At 43.2% G+C, this 20,180-nt stretch overlaps 2 protein-coding genes and 1 long non-coding RNA gene across 3 annotated transcripts; 1 reads left to right on the plus strand and 2 right to left on the minus strand.

The window, feature by feature from the left end:
- Positions 1-2,412: 2,412 nt before the first annotated feature.
- Positions 2,413-15,362, minus strand: NIPSNAP2 (nipsnap homolog 2). The gene is given in 11 exon segments (XM_056506720.1): positions 2,413-3,493; positions 4,184-4,267; positions 4,941-5,013; positions 5,015-5,036; positions 6,197-6,228; positions 6,612-6,752; positions 7,110-7,180; positions 8,974-9,068; positions 11,709-11,754; positions 11,832-11,971; positions 15,245-15,362. Coding segments are annotated over 11 exon segments (855 nt in total). The 5' UTR covers positions 15,331-15,362; the 3' UTR covers positions 2,413-3,428.
- Positions 8,977-13,758, plus strand: LOC130260925 (uncharacterized). Its single transcript, XR_008841876.1, has 2 exons — positions 8,977-9,250; positions 11,371-13,758. It is a non-coding gene; the product is annotated as an uncharacterized LOC130260925 (long non-coding RNA).
- A 2,467-nt stretch (positions 15,363-17,829) lies between the features above and the next one.
- MRPS17 (mitochondrial ribosomal protein S17) lies at positions 17,830-19,661 on the minus strand. The gene is given in 3 exon segments (XM_056506723.1): positions 17,830-18,567; positions 19,538-19,639; positions 19,641-19,661. Coding segments are annotated over 3 exon segments (414 nt in total). The 3' UTR covers positions 17,830-18,276.
- Between the last annotated feature and the right edge of the window lie 519 nt (positions 19,662-20,180).

The raw sequence follows: 20,180 nt of genomic DNA on the forward strand, positions 1-20,180 counted from the left end.
GCTTTACCAGTGTTAAAATACATCACACCTGCCCCTCCCTTCAACCCCCACAATACACAGGAGACAGATGGGTAAATATGATGTGATTTAGTATGAAAAACATTTAATATCTGCAGAGGTTTTTATCTTCTAAGTGCTTACAAAGAGCCCCAGTATTTTTCCAGAAACTCAAGTGTGGCAATTCTCTTTCACTTCACCAGGTATTCCTGGCTGGGACAGAAACAAGTGATGTCCCTACCCTCCAAAATTCCACATTGTTTCATAATAATCACTGCTTTTCACAATTAGCACTGGATTTCCTTAATTTATGGTATTAAACCAAGGTGCCAGGAGACAGCTGCTGTCCAATTGAAGCATCACCAGCAATTAAAGCAAACACTGGTTCTGTTCATTCTTCATCACTGAGGAGGAGTTAACACAGCCCAGAGTGAGGGGTGCAGCTCTCAGTGATGCTGTGAAATGTTTTTGGCTTTAAAATACAACAGCATTTAAATAGTAGAGAAGGGTTAAAAGAAAACAAACCCAGAATCAAACTTGTGGCGCCTTTTGGAGCAAGGCAGACACACTAAGAGCCCCAGAGGATCTGCAGAGATTTCAGCAAACCCCACAAAAACCAGGCAGACAATGGCTGGCAGCTCTCCCCACCAATTCTGGGAGTGTTTTAAAGATGGGCTCTGTGAAATTCCTCCCGAGGGGAGTCCCAGGCAGCCCCCAGGGCAGCTCCTGGACAATCCTGCTTTTGTTCAGGCAAGGCAGAAATGTTTCTGCTCCCACCGGTTCCCTGTGCAGTGCCACAGTTAGGAAGCTTGAGAGTTTGTTTGCTGTTTTTTATGGAATTAAAAAAGGAAATAAATCTGATCAGCTGCAGCTCCAGGCACTGGGACAGGGCTCAGGGCTCTGCAGTTCCCCAGTGCCCCAGTGCTGGAAGGGATGTTAACATTCACAGCAGGAGCTTCTGCCAGTCGGGGCTCTATGGAAACTGCGGGGCCGTGCCAGGGATTTCACAACAGCTCTTTAGGTCAGACTGGCTTGGAAATAAAAAAAAAAAAAAAAAAAAATTGCTCTCCTCCCCTTCCACTGGGCAAATATCGAGGCTGACCTCTAGCCCAGGAGGCAGCAGGAGCATTGCTGAGCTCAGGGAGAGGCTCAGCTGTTTTGTCTGTGGGATAGTGGAAAATTCCCAGCAGGGAATAGGGCAGGGTGAGGAAAGTTTCAGTGTCACAGCTTTGGCTGGACACAGAGGGGCAAAGTCTGGGGAGCAGCACAGGTCACTCAGGGAGCACCTGGGCTCCAGGTGGCTCTTTTGACCACCAGCCTTCATAAAAAGCCTTTTAATGTGATTATTCACTTTAAACTATGTATTTGCATGAGGGACAGTTTGCAGCCTTCTCCAAAAACTGAGTTTTAATTGTGTCATTGCAGTGGAACAAGAGTTGAGAGTTGCCAGAGTCCCTTCCAGGCACTGCCCCTCACTTTTCAACCTTTGGGAAGTGACTTCAGTTCTGAGCTCCAGCAGTTCTGCTGTTAGAAATGCTGAGGAATTGCTCCTTTAAGGAAAACTTGAGCTCAGCCATGGAATTAAGAGGGAAAATCCCAGAGAAAAACAAGCTCAGGGAAAGGGAAGCCAGGAAAGATTGGCATTACCCATCTACATTGGAGATCACATTGATATCTATAAGGACAGATCAGAACACAAAAAATCCTGTAGGTCCAAAAATGGTTTTTGCTGAGATTGCTGGGTAAGAGTTACAAGGACAATTCTCCAGGGAAAAGAAATCTGGGAGGATGCTGGGAGAGATAAAAAGGACTGGAAGGGGATTCTGGCATCCCCTTTTTTCCTTCTGCAGCTGAAGAGCAGCCCCAAAAGTCTGGAAAGTCTGGCAGCCCGAGGTGGTGTCACTGATCAGGGCTGATTTACAAGGAGGATCAGCTCAAATGATTTCCTTGGCCCACTGAGCCATTTAAAGCTGATACAGCACAGAATTTGATCAGTAAAACCCCATCATCACTTGACAACAGGAGGACAATATAAAACCAGACAAGAATCAGATCAAATATTGACTTTGTTCAAGAGGAAATTCAAGGGGAGGCACGAGTGCAGTGCAGTTCATGAAAGCAGAAGCCACACCTGAAATATGAAGCATAATTTTGTGGAGAAAAATCAAAAGGAAAAGTGTTTTGTATTTATCACCACAGCAATCAGAACCTCTAGAACACTCAGCAAAATGGGATGTGATGGAGAGATTGTAAATTCACTTTGGAGAAGGAGAGCAGAAAATGGGAAATGCTGTCCCTGACCCAGAGAAGTGATATTGGTTTATTAAGTTGAAATATTCTGAATTTTCCACACTAAACACTGCAAAAGGAGAGAAAACACAACTGGTGCAATACATAGGAGATGCCAGCAAGAAGTGAAAATTAAAAGGATTTTATTGACTGATATGTTCTTCCTGAAAACTTCTTGAAATGTACAAACTGGACATTCAGAACTGCTTTGTACATTCAGTATGTTACACTGATTCTTGGAGCCACTGGAGAGAGAATATTATTGTCACTTACAGGATGTTCACATCGTTGCAGACACCAAAAAGTGTGGATACATTCTAGTCTAAAAGTGAAACCAAAAACAGAACTGGACACCATGGTACACAGAAATGCCAACCCCAGCCTCACACACCAAGCCAGGCATGGGGACTGCAGCCCCCTTGAGTCTGAACCAGCACTGCTTATGAAATTCAACCCCTTTTCCCAGATTTTGGAGCTGTTTGGGAGGGAAGTGCTTTGGAGTGGATAGATTCCCTGCAGGGTGCTCAGGCAGTGTCTGTGGGGGGAGTGTGGCTCACCCTGCATGGGATCCATTCCAGGGGGAGGCTGCACACTGAGTGTGCTCAGAGATCCTGCTGCCCATAATCCATCCCCTGCCTCACAGCATTATCCCAAATTAATGACTGCCTGCCTGGAAATGGAGATTTGCTGATTTCAAGCCTGCTCCACCAGCCAGGGGTGATTTCACAGCAGCCCCAGAGCTGCTTGTTTCACAATCTGATAGGAAAGTCTCATTTCTCCAGAGCTTCTCACTTCACTCCCACGTTTGTTTTGGAAAGCTGCATCAGGAAATGCTCACAGCAAGGCTGTTCCTGAGCTCTGGGCAGAGCCTGTGGAGCAGGAGATTTCAAACCCTGCAGCTCACACATTACCTGGGCCCACAGATTTGGACTTGTTTTCCATTCACCAACCTTTTAACCACAGTCCTGTAGGTTTTTTTCCCCCCCCTAAGAGCAGAAGGTGGTGGGTTCTGAAGAAAAGAGGTCTCTTTTATAAGCTCAATACAGTACTTTTATATTTCAGACTATGATATACAGTGTATACCATAAATTAAGACAAATACTTGTCACTTCATCTATGTAGGCACAAGAAAATCAGTGACTTTACTGAAGTGGAGAAATCTTCAAGGGTATCATGATTCTGGACTCCATCTCCTGAATAAGGGGCACTGAAAAAAATGGAGAGAGGTTTTAATTTTACTGACAGAGTTCAGCACATTCAGTAATCATCCCTCAAGCATGGTGGTTTTGGGAAAAAATCATTTTAGTATCATCTCTCTGCTCATTTGAAGACAAATATTTCCATTCTTTTCACCAAAATGGAAGTGATCCTACATTTTTCTGGTGTAACTTCCCTTGAAATGTGCCCTATGGAACCCAAATCTGACATGCTTGGCACACTTCTGGGAGTTTAGTTGTGACAGCTTTCTTTGATTTTAAGGATTTCCTGGCTTTTCACTCCAAAGTCTAAATTCCCTTTTCCCAGCAATGCATTTAACAAGGCTCCTGTATTTCATTAAATATTCAAAGTAATCATTTAATAGAAAGGTAAATTTCACTCCTGGCTCCCTAAATCTTTGGACAAGCATTTACATAAATCTCTTCTTCCATAGAAGTGCTGCTATAAAAATTCAGTATTAACACAGCAATTTTTTAGCACTTGGGCAACTTCTCCATGCAAAATTCACTTTACAGCTCAGTGCAATGTCCCTCTGCTCCGTTATAGATTAGAAACTGAACACAGACACACATTCTCCCTGAAATACAAAAGTTTTCCCTCAGTGGGATGTGCTGAGGAGCAGAGAGGGTGGCACAGCCCAAAGTCTGCCCCCAGCATTCCAGAGAAGTTAATGGGTTACCTGTGTAATAAACCAGTTCATCCCAGCCAGGTTTATGCCACGCTGCATTCCTTATATCTTCCCTGGTTTGCAGGTCTTTGTAAGCTGGGAAAATAAGCACAGAGTGACTCCTTTCCCTTCTGCACAGGAAGAGATCCCTTGAAAGAACTCCAAGGAGGAATTAAGAGGCTGGGGGAAAAAATCAGGAGTTCTCTGCCAGAAGGAAAAGCTCCCAGAGCAGCACAAACAGAAGGAGCTGGGGAGGATAGAGAATACCTGAGCACAGGTAAGATAATGCAGGGGCACAGCTCTACATGAGGGCTGCCAAATTGCTGAAATATAAAATTCTGGATGGTTGGGATGTGAAGAAAAAACAGAGTAATTTCTCACAAATTATTGTTTTTCAAGTTGAAACACTCCTAAGGTGTTTATGAATATGAATGGACAGAGAAAGACAAAACACCTCCATGCAGGAATGGAAATAAATTGGAAATGAATGCCTGACTTTCCTTTCTGCAGCTGTGGTGAATGTGAGGCTTGAAATGAAACTGTAAAAAACTGATTTCAGCATGAGCTGGGACAGCAGGTTGTGGGTCTGAGAGCAAACACTGAGTTCCTAATGAGAAAGGGACAGCAGAAACTGTGGGAGAAACAGCACAAAACAGGAAATGTTCATTTCTTGTTCGGTGAAGAATAAATCTGCCTACACAAAAGTTTTTAAAAATAAATAAAATCTTTAAACCCCAACTTTTAAGGCAGAGAAGAGAAATTTATTTACCCCAAAGGTGATGGACCATGTAGAGCTGTCCAATCTGGGAGAAAAACCCCCCAACTGCTTCATTGCTGTCCTGTCCTGAAGCGAATTGCACGAGCCCTGCAGAGGAGCACAGAGACATCAGAGCCTGCACATGTGGGCTGGAAATCAGGGAAAATGGGGAAAAAACAGACTGGAAGGGAAGCTGGAATGTTAAACTGCATTTGCTGGGCACTTCAGCAATTAAAAGTGAGAAAAAATCTGCTCCGTGCTGGTTTTCAGCATTAAGGAATTAAGATTTATTTCTGTGTGATGCATTAAAGTTGGAGGCTGCATTTTCACTCAATTTTGCATTAATCATTTTTTAACCAAATTCAGGATAAAGGTAATTGTTGGGACAGTGTAAAGTGGCCTTTTTATAGCAGGTTTTGTAACTAAATCCTGAAGTTTTACTCATGTCAGCTTTGCCACGTTAATTTTGCACAGATTTTGTGGTAGTGGAATACAACTTTTTATTCATGTGGATCTTTGCATAAGTTAAGATAAATATTTCTCTTAAAATCCTATCCTATAAAACAGATTTTCTACCAGGAGAGATGTGCCTATTTTATAAAAAAAAAAAAAAAAAAAAAATCTAAATTCAATTTGTTCAATTTACTGTAATTGAAAAAATTATATCAATGACAAGTCTGATAATCTAAGTTCTCACCTTTGTCCAAATAATTGAAAATACTCCATATTGTTTAACTATCAATCACTAGAACTGCAAGGACAGTGAGTGTAAATTGAAATAAGCTTACACTGGTTAAAAACAAGATAAAAGCAGAAGCATATAATCAATAGAAAACTGTCTCAAATACTTCTAACTATAGATTAAAATACAAATGTGCTGCTCAGCAGCTTTTCAAAAGCAACTTGACTTTGAAAGCTTAAAGAGCCAAGATTTAAGCTGCAAGTGGTTTTGGGGAAGATGAACCAGGTCTCCCAGAAGAAGTGCCACTCTTCCCAAGCAGCCTGCTGCTGAAAATCCAGGTTTTTGCAGCAAACTAAAAAGGTTCTGGGAAGTAAAGCCAAACCACAGAGGGCTTGTTTGTGCACAAAATTATTGTTTTTTTTTTTCTCAGAGGGTCACAGGACTGTCTGAGCAGGGGTGCAAGTGCAGCAGCAGCTCCTTAACTGGGGGTTTGGTGGCTCTGGTGCCACCCTGGCACCTCCTGTCCTGCTTTTTCTACACCTGCACCTCTCAACCAGGAGCACCCCAGGGTGAAGGCAACACTCACCAGTAATTGCCCCATTCAATCATTGTTCCAGGCTGCAGAAACAAAACACACTGTTAAAGCTGCAGTTAAAAAATTAAATTATTTCATTTTCACACCATTTCTGTCTGGAAATCACCCTGTATGAACACACCCCTTCCTCTGAGTGATAAGAATATTAAAATAATCTCTAATTGCTCTGTTTACCACCTCTTAGTCATCTCTGAAGCATCCCTCAAAGCAACCACAGGGTTTCAGCCCTGCAGACATCAGGATTTTGTTGGAGACCCCACACCTGAGAGCAGCCCTGACTCAGAAATCAGCTTGGATAAAAACCAGATTTTTTTCAGACAAGCTCTACTTGTCTTAAAACCCTCCAAAGGTTTTAGGACAGCACAGTGCTTCAAAAAATCAGCATGAAATAAAAATTTTGACTTACTCTGAGTTGGTAGGATCTCAGTTCATAAATATTAGGGCCATCTCTGGGAACAGGTTCATTCCAGAAGCTGAACTCCAGCAGGAGCTGGTTCTTACGGGAGAGGAGCATGTTACCCCTCTCCTTACGGAATTCTGTGAATTCCTAAAAAAACCACGTGGGAAATGGGTCAAATTCTGCAACAACAAACAGCAGGACACCACAGGCTGGCTTAGCTTAAGGTGTTTTTAATGCTGTCAGGGTTGTGGGACAGTGAAATCCTGAAAGGAGTTTGAATCTGAGTGAATCTGAGAATTCAAAGGCATTACACGTGAAGTATTCGGTAATTAAACCTGAATGTGACAATAAATCCTCTCTCAAAGAGGTTTCTGGGCTGTCTTAGGGAAGGGATGAGACACTCTAGTATATAAATCTGCATTTTTTAATTTGCTCTGCCTGGGTTTTTTCAACAAAATCAGTGTTTTTTACCTTATTTTGAGTAACAAAATCTGTATTTTTTACCTTATTTTGACGAAGTTTGCTCATGACCTCATTGAGAGCAGGGTAACCTCCTTCATATCTCCACAAATGAACTGGAACAGAGAAAATTTCAATTTTTTCAGGGATGTCCCAGACCAGTGGTAAATCTTATGGAAAAAATCACACTATAAAATGCTCTTCATGCTACAAAATTACACAAAAAATACAAATCAGGCAGCAGGTTTGAGAATAGATTTTCATTAATGAAAGCATTACACATTGGAATATTTTAGGGACAATGGAATCATCTGCTTTTTGAAAGGGGTTCTCTTGGAAAATTTTGCAATTTACTCTGAGGGTAACAGGGGAATTTCTGAAAGGACTTTTTGTGCCATGCTAGTAAGATGTGATGACTTGTCATGATTTATTCAAATTAAGATTCAGCTGAAGAGGATGACTTAATTCCAAAAATGTGCTTTGTACCAATTTCATCTAAGAGCAGTGGAGGGGCAGATTTTCAGTAATTACTCCAGCACAAAAGCAAGACACTTTCTGTAGGACATGAAAAACGATGCAAATGTTATTTCTGAGCTCAACATTAATAAAAGCAGAAGAAAACTGAACATTTGCTGGGATTTCCCCCATAAAAACAATTCCAGCATCTGTTTGTATCTTTTTTTTTTCCAAAGCATTCCCTCTTTAATAAATCAGAAGAAACCACTTTAATAAACCACAGAAAGATGTATTTACAAGCATTGAGTACAGCAAGGCAATCATTTCACCTCACAGAAAAATAAAACTTATTTTCTCCCCTCTTATGCAGCTCTGTGCCTTTTCCAAGGGCAAACAAGGCTGATGGGAGGCACTTCCCTGTGAGAGCAGATTTCTGCTCCTCTGCCTCAGCCCCAGGGCAGATTTGATGGATCCACCTGATATGAACAAGTCAAACCCCACAATCTGCTTTATTCCAGTGTTGCAAGAACATTTCCAAGGCAGGCTGGGGATGCAGTGGCAGATCCAGCCTGTGTTAATCTGCTCCAAAAGCTGCCACTGGGACTTGCCTGAGGAATTCTCATTTCAATTGTCCTCATTCCCCAATTCCCCCTCAAATTCTCAGACATTGTTTGGTTCATCTGCTGCTAATGCTCAGCATTTGTTCAGTGTCAATATTGCAATATGCTGGCAGTGCAGGGAGAATTGATGTGTGCAGGAGTTTATTTTTTAATTAGGAAGCAACAGCACTGATCCTGGCACAGCTCTCAAGAACCTCTATGGATTTAGGACCTGTGGCTTCCCATTCCTTCCAATTTCCAGGGCATTTTTCAGGTTTTCTCTCTACACTGGGCTCTTTGGAGTTACCTCTGTAGCAGCTCTTCAGTCATGTCTAGTTCCAGTTTGTTTTCATAGTTAGGCAGTATCCTTGTATGAACATGAACAGAAAGATTTTTACTTTCCCCCAGTAAAGTTGAATGTTAAGTTTATAAAGCAAGTGGATTGGAATGATTTGCAATTCATTATCATACAGCAATTACAGTCTGAAAGGCTGAGCAAAGCTTTTATATTGCCCAAGGAGGGACAAACTGGCTTTGCAAGAATTACCCACAGATATTCAGGAGCTGTGCCCACAGAACTGTACTTTATAAATATATCCCCCAAACCTGTGAATTTTAACAACCTGGAAAACACAAAAATACATCAAAAATGAGACAGAACTGAAGGGATGAAGGCTCTGCTGTCCAAACCAGCACGACAAAAGCAAGCAGTGCACATTTAGCTGAGAAGTGATGCACACACCCCCTCACTGGACACACTGCCCCAGGGGGGTTGGGTTTCAACAGGAATGATTTAAAAAGAAGAAACCTGCCAAGCACATGGGTTTACATTGGGTTGTACTTCTATCTCCTACCAGCCTGATCTTGCTCTCCGTACCACGTGTTCCAAGTCCCCACCAGAGCACAAGGGTAGTGTTTTTCTTCATGAATCTTTGGCAGCACCTCTTGACTTGAAAACAAGGAACACACAGACACTGGGTTGCATTGCCTTCAAGGAGGCCACAGTTGATAAATGTATAACACAGCATCATGCTAGGAACATTCACAAGCTTTATTCTGCAGAGGAGAAAGCTGAAATATCAAATTCTGCTATGCAGGGAGAAGGTGGCTACACCCCCACGGAGAATTAAGGTGAGTGTTACAATTTTTTTAGAAATCTTTAACAAAGAATTCTTTGGATGTAGTAAATTAGGTGTATCTAAATAATTCTGTCTATCTAAAAGGTTATCCAACACATTATGAAAACAAAAATCAGGATATCTCACTGAAAATTCAGTCTACATAGGGTGACTTGCTTGAGGAAAAGCTTTTCTTTGCTTGAGGAAAAGTTTTTCTTTGCTTGAGGAAAAGCTCCCCTCAAGGAGGAGAGAATGTACAGAAGTATGAAAGCACACTCTTCTAAACCAGTTACAATTGCTGAGTGAATGAATAAAATAATTTGATAAATGAAATAATGGCTGTAGCTCAGAGTATTGCTTTTTGATTTCAGAAAGTGCTCTTACTTTGAGGCAACTCACCCATTAATGAACAGTGGTACTGCCTTAAAAATACCTCCAACACAACATTTCTGCCTGACTCTTCCCAGGATTTCTAAGACTCTTCCAAACTTTAGAAGTGTCTCATATCAGCATGAGGAAATTAAGTTTTGCTGATTGCTGATTTGGCCAAGCTTTCCCTGCACTGTTCCTTGATGAATAAGTCAATTAGTCTGGTTGAACTCTGCCTTTTCTATTTTGTCCTGAATAATTACCCTTCTTCCTCAGTTTGGCTCACAGGCAATGAGTCTCTGCACAGTATCAAGGAATAAAAAGCAGGCTGGGCTGAGGCTGGGAGTTATTAGAGATGAGTTTTCCTCTGGATTCTGCCACTGACTTTCCAGACAACCTTGAGCAAATCTCATTACTAATTTGTACCTCGACATTTTCTCACTAGCCAGAGTAAATAATATGATAAAATTACTCTCCAAGGACATTCCCAAGGATGTTTCACCACCAGTTCATTTTTGCAAAGCTTAGAAGAGGAATGGGAAATTATTGCATAATTCTACCATATATTGTTGCAAATTAGAGAAAAAATGCCCACATAACACCATTTTAAAAAAACCTTCCTTAATTCTTCAGAAGGGCTCCTTAACCACAGTGATTCATGAAATATCCTTGTAATTGTCTTCATTACATTATTTATTAATACCTGATGACTAATCCTCATTTTGATTTGATATAGAATCAAGTTGTTCTTTTTTTTTTTTTCTTCTTTAGGAGAGGCAGGAGGGAAGTTCAGAGAAGCTTAATTTTGTTTATTACTTTATTCAAGTTGTCTCCCTGCCTGAAATACTTCAATTTGCTTTGGAAAGAATCAATCTAACCACAGATATTGCATCTGACTGCTGTCAGCAGTTTCTTTCTCTGCTGTTTGTCTCTTTCCTTGAAAACAGAAATCTCTGCTCTCACTCAACATTCAGGCAGCTCATGAAATGCTGCAGAGAAGTGATTCCCTGTCTTGCATAATTGGACTATGTTTATATTCAACTTTTAAACAACAAGCTGGCTGAATGCTAACTGTCCTTTAGTGTGCATCTATTTTTTAAACAAAAAAGAGCTAAAAATACCTTGATTGAATGTTATTCTAGTGGATTTTAATTCTTCTGTAGCAGGGCAAAGTTCTGGGTTATCCAGCCCAACACAGAGGTGAGAGAAGTAGCTGTGCAGCCACCCAGTAAGAGCTGAGGACATGAACTGGGAGCTGGGACTTCCTCCCTTCCCTCCAGCCCAGCTGCTGTGCTCACACTTCAAAGCTGGTTGCAGAAAAGTGGCATTATGCTGAGAATGTTTTTTATTGTCAGTGAGAAAAGCACTGCTGGGTGTGAGGTTCACTCCATCCCCACATTTAAGACACAATTCTTTCAGGGCTCCAGAGGGAGGATTGTGGAGGTAGAAAAGGAGTAAATATTTCTGCAGTTTTACCCTTAAACAGTCCATTTCAAAGGGGAGTAATTCCTACATGTTCTAAAGCTGGATTTTGTGTGAAAGCTGTCCCAGTACTGCTCCCTTTGGAGGGAATCAGCCCAGTGCAGAGACCCCACCCAAGGGTTTGTGCAACTCTTGAGAGAGCTCAGCAACAGGACTTGGGCAGAGGGAGATCAATGAGCTGAGAGGAAATCAACCCCTGGGTTTTTAACATCTCTAAGTTCTACCTGAGGGGAACTCTGGTGTGGTTTTATTTACCAGTGATCTCTCCTTCCTTCCTTCCAGTGTGCAGATAAAACCCATCCTCAACCTGGCAGCTGCAGTGGGAATGCCAACATTCCACCTCTCCCTGCAGGGATCAGAACTTTAAGAATACTCAGGGAAGGGAGAGATGCCACCAAAGCTCTCAGGACAGGAATCATCCTCAACTACAGCTTAGGAAATGGCAATGCCAAGAGGGAAGTGGGGTGAACTGAGTACAGGACTTTTTCAGAGGATCTATTTAATAATAAATCCAAAAAACCCAGAATTTTGTCTCCTCCCCTCCACCTAACCATGATATCTGCCAATTTTCAGATCCAATCAACATGTCTAAGAGGTGAAAAGAGAACTCACACACTTACCAGAGCTTGTTGTAGGCCTCTAGACATTCAGGTTTGACATTGTGAACTGCAACAACAACAACAGGGTGAGGTGGGCAGGGACAGAGGGAAGGAAGGTGCTGCTGACACAAAGCCACCACTCACACTGGAGTTTGTACAGGCTGCTGGTCTCTCTTTTGGCCAGGAGGTTGGAGTGGGCATCTTTCCTGGGATCCACTTTTCTCACAAAGAGGGATTTTAGCCAGCTGTCCTCACGGGCACTGCGGGCAGAGGAGCCCAGCCCCCTGCAGGGAACAGGGACACAACTTCTGAGCCTCTGCAATTGCCACCAGGCAGCAAGGTAAATTTAATGTAAATTACAGTATCACAACCTACACATGGCTAAACTTCCCACCCAGCCTCTCCCAAAGGCATCTCAGCCCCTTGAGACTGATTATTTCACTAGATAGACTTATCCACATTATCCATGGTTATTCCCAGCTTCTGCTGCCTTTTTATCCTCTTTTTAACACATTGTCTTTGCCCAGGGCTGGGTCTGGCATGGTGTAAACAATTAGGAGTAAGTAAGAGCAAAAAACATGCAGCAGGAAGAGTGTGCACAGTGTAAAAGGGAAAGGAACTGCCATATGCTCCTGTGTTGCTTAAAAACAGTTCTACAAAAGGGAAAGGGAAATGTCTTCCAAGAGGAAAAATAGCATAAAAGACTAATTTGGGAAAAAGAGATGAGTGGTAGGAAATAACCAGGCAGGAAATATTTCAATTGCAGATTCTGGCAAGTGCATTATGTAGGGACACAGAGCCAGGCTCTCTGTACAACACCCACATCTCCCTTGCCTCAAAACACAAGGTTTGCACTGTCCTTTCTTATCTCATCCAAAATAGTGTCACCTCCCTTTACAGCAGAGCACACAGACCAAGTGATAACTGTGTTTAAAGTGATGTGTTAAAGGAATTATTCCTCTTTTCCAGATGATCAGGACAAGGAATCTCATGTATTTAACTGATCCTCTACAATGTCTGACAAGCTCAAATGTTTCTGCTTCCTTCTCTTCCTTCAATTTGCCTTTTTCTGACAGCCCCATAGTAGCCAGAGTGAAGAAAATTAATTCTGTCACAAGCTTCTCCTGAAACACTAAAATATTAAATGTGGTATTTATACCACATATATTTACTTCTCAGATGGAAATTTCAGCCTTTTCTTGCCTCAGATGTCAACTTCTCATCCTTATTACTGATTTGGGGATCCAGAAGACAGTTGGATCTACAGCCCAAAGCCTTTCTTGCAGGAAAAAAAAATAGGGAAAGAAAATCTCAATTTCCTTTAGGAAAATATCCCCCTGGACATACCTATTACACAAATGCACTTTTTACAAGAATCCACCTTTTAATTCCACTGTCAGAAAAGAACATAATGACCTGGTTCTGCCCATGGAAGCAGGATGGAGGAAAGTATTTCAAAGCAAAGAAACAACTACCACAGCTGAGATGACCTCCAGCATGAAGAAATAATGTATAAATCCTGGTGTGTTTATTGAAAATGGTGCCTTCCTTGCCCTGGGCACACACACAGACATGTGGCTGTGCTGGAAGCCAGGCAGATATTCCTGAGGGCAGGCATTTGAAGGGCATTCCATGATAAGGCTGCTGCTGGAGCACAGCTTTCTCTGAGCTCAAAGCACAGGGGTGAACCCATCCCAGAAATTCAAGTTTTGTTCTAAAAGCTTCTTCAAATGAAGCCCTGCCTGGCTCTAGGAAGCAGAAGTCAAGCCCACTCCCAAACTGTGAACTCTCACCATTCCCTCCCCTTTATTAAACAAAGTTAGCAGAGTAATAATTAAAAAACTCATCTACAAGGATCACTGTTTGCAGCAAACTTTGAAGAGGAAAGAGAAATAATCCTGATGCTTTTTTGGTGAACTTCATCAGCAGCAGGAATAAGCTGGAGCTACTGAGGTAACTCAGAAAAATAAATTTCTTTGCTATTAGGAGAATCTCATGACTTGAATGTTAAAGTGCACCTAAAAGTGGAGGTATAGGTTAATTTTCAAAACAATGACATGAGTAATACTTTATATTTATGGAAGATCTTTTCCCCAGCAGCTGTAAAGCTCCTCATGAGCACTGACTAACAAATCACAACTAAATATACACCTCACATAGAATAAAGGGCTAAGTTTATTAAAGCAGATGTTCACTGCACCCAAACATGAGATTCAAGGGCCTGATTTTTAATCAGTATCCTAAAATACCACTGCCATCCCAAACTCCCATGAACAAAGAAGCCCTGAATTGATCACTGGTTCAATTTTTTGGGCAATCTGTACCCAAAATTAACTCTGGAGGAGTAGGTACTGAATTCAGGTCTTTAAACATCAACTTGTCTTTGGTAGCAAGTTCTCAACCTGCAAATATTAACTGTGGGCTTTGCTTTCTTGCTGCGAAGGTTGGGCTCTGAACACAAAAGGCTAACACTGAATAGCTTCCTTAGATTAGATTAAAAATATCAGGGAAAACACTTCTTTACACTTAGCTCCTGCTTTAGCACAAAATATAACCTGGGTGGGACATACCAGATGAAATATTTAAATTTTGTAGTAACCCTAAATCTGTCTGAAAGGGCAAGAAAAACAACTTTTCTATAGTTCAACAGATTTTGATGTGTGGTCTAGACAAATTTATTTGAAACTAAAATAACCCCAAAACATATAAAACCTCACAACATATTCCCTGAACAGCTGCTTGCAGGGATGATTTTAGTTTTGACTATTCTGAGGTTTGAGGCAGCTTTCTCAAGAAAAGGAGCCATCCCAGCTTGGGAATTCCTGTGTTTTCCATCACCCCGTGCCTGCTCCCTAAAGCTGGGAGGTGTCCCAGGAGCTCTGTGTGGACACACACACAGAAATGCAAATCTCTGCACCCCAAACGTGAGGGTCGTGCCTGTCTGTGTGCCCTGGCACCGGGAGAGGGGTGCAGCCCGCAGCTCCTGCAGGCAGCGCGGACCCAGCAGCCCAAAGGCCCTGCAGGAGCGCAGGGTGAAGGCGGAAGGTGCGGGGATGCGCAGCCCAGCCTGGCACACGCGGGTTTCGGGCAGGAGCCGCTGCGGGCTGCGCACCCTGTTGCTCGGAGGAGTTGGGACGCGGAGCAGCCGCACGCCCCGCTCCTGGAGGGAGCGGGCAGGTGTTTAAAGCCCAGAAACACACACGTGTGCAGGGCGGTGCTGGCGGGGGGCCCGCTCCGTGAGGGAGGAGGGCTCGCTGAGGGAAGGGCTCTCGCTGTCCCCTCAGCCCGGCCACCGCCGCCCGGCCGTGCTCCCACCCAGGGGCGGACTCGGCGCGGAAGGGGCCGGCCTTGCTGCCCGTGACCTTGAGGGCCACCCCGCCGCCTCGCACTCCCCGCCCCAGGCCCGGCCGCTGCCCCGCCAGCGGGGCGGCCATTTCCAGCCTGGCAAGGGGACGCTCAGCGCGGCGGGGCGCCGGGCGGCTCGGGCGGCGCCGGCTTTGCGTGCAGCCATCCCCCGGCGGCCCCGTCCCGCCCCGCCTCGCCCCCTCAGGGCTCACCTGAGGGCCAGCCCGGCGCCGGGCTGCAGGCGCGGCACGGCGGGCGCTCCCGCCAGGCTCCCCCGCAGCAGCACTCGCGCCGCCATCTTGCTCCCGCCGCCTCCCTCCTGGGCCGGGGGCTGCGGCCACGCCCCCTGGCGGGCAGCGCCGCCTGCGCATGCGCGGCCGGGCCGGCGCCGGGACCCCCTCACGGGCCCTCACTGAGGGGAGACCCAGCCCCGGTTTGGGGACACCGAGGCGGGTTTAGGGGGACCCAGCCCCGCTTTGGGGACACCGAGGCGGGTTTAGGGGGACCCAGCCCCGGTCTGGGGGCGCCTGCTTAGACACAGGGGATCCCCAGCCCCGGTTTGGGGAGACTCTGTCAAATCTAGCCTGGAATGGGGGTGAGCCCAGGCCCAGTTTGGGGGCACCCAGGCGGATTTAGGGGGACCCTGCCCCGGTTTGGGGACACCTGCTGTAATTCTGGGGATCCTCAGTCCTGGTGTGGGGGGACTCTGTCTGATTTCGCCTGGTTTGGGGGGAATCTAGCTGCATTTGGGGGGACCCCAGCCACAGTTCTGGGGAATCCCCAGCCTGGTTTAGGGGTACCCAAGCCAAGGTTTGGGGAATGACCCATTTGGACATAGCAAGAGCCCCAAGCCCCATTTTTGAGAACCTCAGTCCCAGTTTGGGGGGAGCCCTGGGCCCATTTTGGAGCTATCCAGGCAGATTTAGGGGAATCCCAGCCCTGGTTTTAGTGCACCCAGTTGGATTTAGGGACCCATTTTTTACTCCTTGGCAGCTGAAGGTTTCCCTCACGCTCTGCTCCGCTGTACTCAGAGGGATTTTGGCTGAGGATGAGGTGTGTGCTGGCATTGAATCCTTAAACCACTTCAAATTAAGGATAAAGTGATAATTAGGGTTATAATTAAAGGGCAGTTCTACAAGCAACCAGCCAATAAACACATAAAGCAGTCAGTGACTAATCCTTATCACTTCCACATAACACCTATAATGATTCTGTCTTGGCCCTGTAAACTTTCCCTTCCCATTTGGTGATTTTTCTATCAGCACTCTCTGAGACTAATCTAGAAGATAACACATGTTGTGCTTTAACATCACAAAACTACAATCTTTGTACCTTAAAACAATTTAACCTACAATTGCCATTACTCTATTAAGTAATACAGTCTGATATATAAATTGGTTTTAGTCACATTTTGATCTGACAGTGTGGCAAGCTCTTGAGCAACCCTCCCAGAGCCTACACTGGAAAAATTATAACCTGTGACGAATCAATTTTATAGAAAAAATATACAGCATCTTCACAACTACTCATGGGAAATTACAAGAAAGACAGGAAAATATTCACTCCCCTAATTAGATGTAGATGCAACCTATTAAGCAAACAGGAAATATTTTCTACTTTTTATAATTATCTAGTTATTAGAATACTCATATCCCATATATTGAGGGTCAAGTTCTGCTTGGATATAACTTTAGTGCATTTCCTACAGCCCAGGACCAAATTCTACCCCATATCCAAGTTCTCCCAATCTCTGCTTGGATGAAGTTTCACATTTTACATTCACCTGGGCAGGAGTCAGAGCTCAGGTTTTTCCTTTGCTTTAATCAGCCAGCTCCAGTTCCTGAGGAATTTACATAAACCTAAGAACAAGAAAAACCCTACAGCCACATGCTCAAGGTGCTTCCTCAACCTCAGAGCCCTGTCCCCACAGTATTTTACTCTGAGACATTTCAGTGAAGATTTCCTGATGTCCCACATGAATATTGGCATTCAAAGAACAGCACTTTTTGCTTTGAAGCACCAGAGGAACTTTAATTTTTTCATTCCTGCTGCCCCAAATCCTTTGCTGGGTTCAGTCAGGCTTTTTAAGCAGACAGAACTGATTTTGTGCAGGAAGTTAAAGGGTAAATGATCTTTAATAATCTGACAACAGCAGAGAACACAACTGGAAACTACTCAGTTGCTTAAAGCAAGATATTTTAGGTCAGAGGGTAAGATTTTAGATCTGATATAACTTGTTTTGCTTCTGATCCTAAAGACCAACAGACACCTTGGAAAGGATTTCTCACAGCTCTCATATCCCACTCTCCCCTCCCACACTGCCAATATTTTGAGGCAGATGCCCTTTTAGATCCAAAGTCAGGAACATGAGGCTGCTGCAACAGCTGCAGGCTCTCAGCTTGCTGTATGCCCTGGAGGAGAGGACATGAAATCCCAGAGCTGGACCAGGATAAAGTCATCTCTCATCATTAACTGCTCTGGCCTTCAGCTCCGCTTTCAATCATGCAGCAAACCAGCACCTCTATCTCCCCAAAATGTGTTATTTTAATTAGCTTTTCTGATAAGACTAAATCTAATCACCTTTACTTTTAAGCTTTGTATTCTCATCAGCTCAAAGAGATCCAGCTCTCCCAGAAGGAAATCCTGCCTTTGGACAGGTGACAGAGCCAACCACAGTAAGCTGCCCAAAGCTTTGATTCTCACCTCTCTGCCACTATAAAGGAAAAGGACTGTGTTTTTGTTAGAGTGTGGAAGTCAAAAGGCACTGTAAGAGGAAATAAGGACACAAGCATGCAGCTGGTTTTAAAATTCTACACTTCCTTTCAAAAGCTTTAATAGCATCATCTCCAGTAACCCTACAAACCACAAAAGACTGCCTTAAATACAGAACAATCAAAAAATATAATGACCCTCCCACCAAAATTAAACATCATACAGTTGTAGTCTTGTCTTAACACAGAGGGGTCATTCCAGGAGGGCAGCTGCCTTTGGGAGCTGTCACTGGGGCAAAACTACAGACAACAAAATGAAGTGTGAACACTAAACTTGTATTTTTCTCTGTATTTTCATTCAAAGCTCCAGGTACCCATCAACCTGCAACATCTCTTTGCATAAGCAACTACATTTACTATTTATTTTGACTACAGATTTCACTGAAACATTTAACATATCACAGCAGGGCCTCAAACATCCCTGACAGAGAGAGACAAAAGCTGGAAGCCCTCTGCTTGAAGTATTTCCCCCACTATTTGTCTGTTGAACAAACTTTAAGTTCCTGCAGTTTTTCACTTAGATAAGTGGTATCTGCCTCAGTCAGGTTTTCAGAATCTGACAGGTTTTCCAGGAATCTGGTTCCTGCACAGGGTTTTCCTGTGATGGGATCTATGACATTGCCAACCTTGAACACAATTTCTGCCAGTTCGTGTTTCACGTGTTTGCTCCTTCGCTCGGGCAGAGCTTTCAGAAGAACAATGTCTCCAACAACACACTGCTGCAGGGGGTCATGGGCAAAATAGGTTTTTCTTTTGTTAAAGAACTGTAAAAGGAACAAAAAGAATAAAAAAAAAAAAAAAAAAAAAAAGAAACCTTGGCATTATATTCCAAAATTATACGACTGTGAATATATAATTAACATTAAATAAATTTCATTGAAGTCTTATGTATCTTTTAAAGTGAGATTCAGTTGGGATCATGAAGAGAAATGCAACTGTGCACTCTACAGGTTCTCCACAGAAAGCACAGCACTACCCTTCTCAATCTCTTGTCAGGATAGTGCTGCCAACTGAGCTTGGAGGAAAGGAGATGGGGAAGAAAAAGCTCTGAAACTTGCTGATTTTTTTTTTTTTTCACATAAAAAGTCTTTTTTCTTATTGGAACAGCAGAATTCAGAATCCTTTAAGAAATAAATTAGGTTAAGAAATAAATAAAGGTTCTTGTACTGGATAAAATATTGAAATGGACTCTACAAGATCCATTTTCCAATCCTGACTCTATCCTTAACCTTCTGGTCACAAAAAGCAACTTATTCTACCTCCATGTACCATTGATTCCCTATTCAAAAATGGAGAAAACACAATTTTTAATATTGCTTTTGAAGTGCATTGACAAGAGATAAATTCAAGATCACAGAAGTGTTACAATTATGCATACAGAAAAAACAGCTATATAATTTATTGTACAAGTGACTAATAAATTGTCAAGTCCCCAAAGCATGCTCCACATCGACATGAAAAATGAAATCTAAGCTTGAAACAACAAAAGCTTCCCTTCCCCAAAAGATCAAATGAAGTGCATTAACAAGGCACTTCAAAGAAATACATTTAGCAGGTAATTTGTAAATCCTCAGCACTCACTGCTTTTCATCCTCTGCACTCACCCCCACAGCCAGATCCTGAGGGAGCTTGATTTGTAAAGAGCTATCAAAACTTTTCAGAGTCAAATCAGCAGAACGTTTCTGCACAAAATACCAAACCCAGCAGGCAAGAGAAGCTGTTCACTGGTGTTACCTTTAGCAAGTAGGGGTCCAGCACCAGCCTTGTCACTCTCACTTTGGCAGTTTTCTGCATTTTGGTCCCAATTACTTTCCCCACTATCCATTTTGCATGGATAGGCTCCTCGTGGGACAGACATGGTTCAGTTATGGTCATGCAGTGCCTGGCAGCAAGAAAAGCAGATGGGTTATTGTAACAAAGTAAAAAACATAACTGCTTACTGATCACTACCAAAGTTTTCCTTATTTCAGATTAACAGCTTCATTGGGTCATTTTGTTGGAAGAACAGTTTAGAACTCTAAAAAAGTTTACTGCACTAGCTCAGCCTTTTTGACAATATAGAAGGGATATTATCATGTCATTGTTATCAGTAAAAGTGGACAGAACAGCATGAGGACAAAAAAATCCCTTGAATCACCCCAGTTGTCACAAAACAATAGAGGAAAAGTGTAGCTGTTGAAATTATTCATTTAACTCACACTCCAGCAGCTGTTTTGGCTGGAAACTGTTCATCAGAACAGAATGCACCCAAACAAGGGAGCAGCCCACAGCTTTTGTTCAGTCATCTGCTTCTGTGCTTCTCATTATCAGCTGAAGCTGATGAAACCTAAGGAAGGTAATGAGCTTCTCAAGCCATAAGTGACACATCAAAGAACTG

Source organism: Oenanthe melanoleuca, chromosome 19 (genome assembly GCF_029582105.1).
Source record: "Oenanthe melanoleuca isolate GR-GAL-2019-014 chromosome 19, OMel1.0, whole genome shotgun sequence".
In the NCBI taxonomy this organism is placed as follows: Eukaryota; Metazoa; Chordata; class Aves; order Passeriformes; family Muscicapidae; genus Oenanthe; species Oenanthe melanoleuca.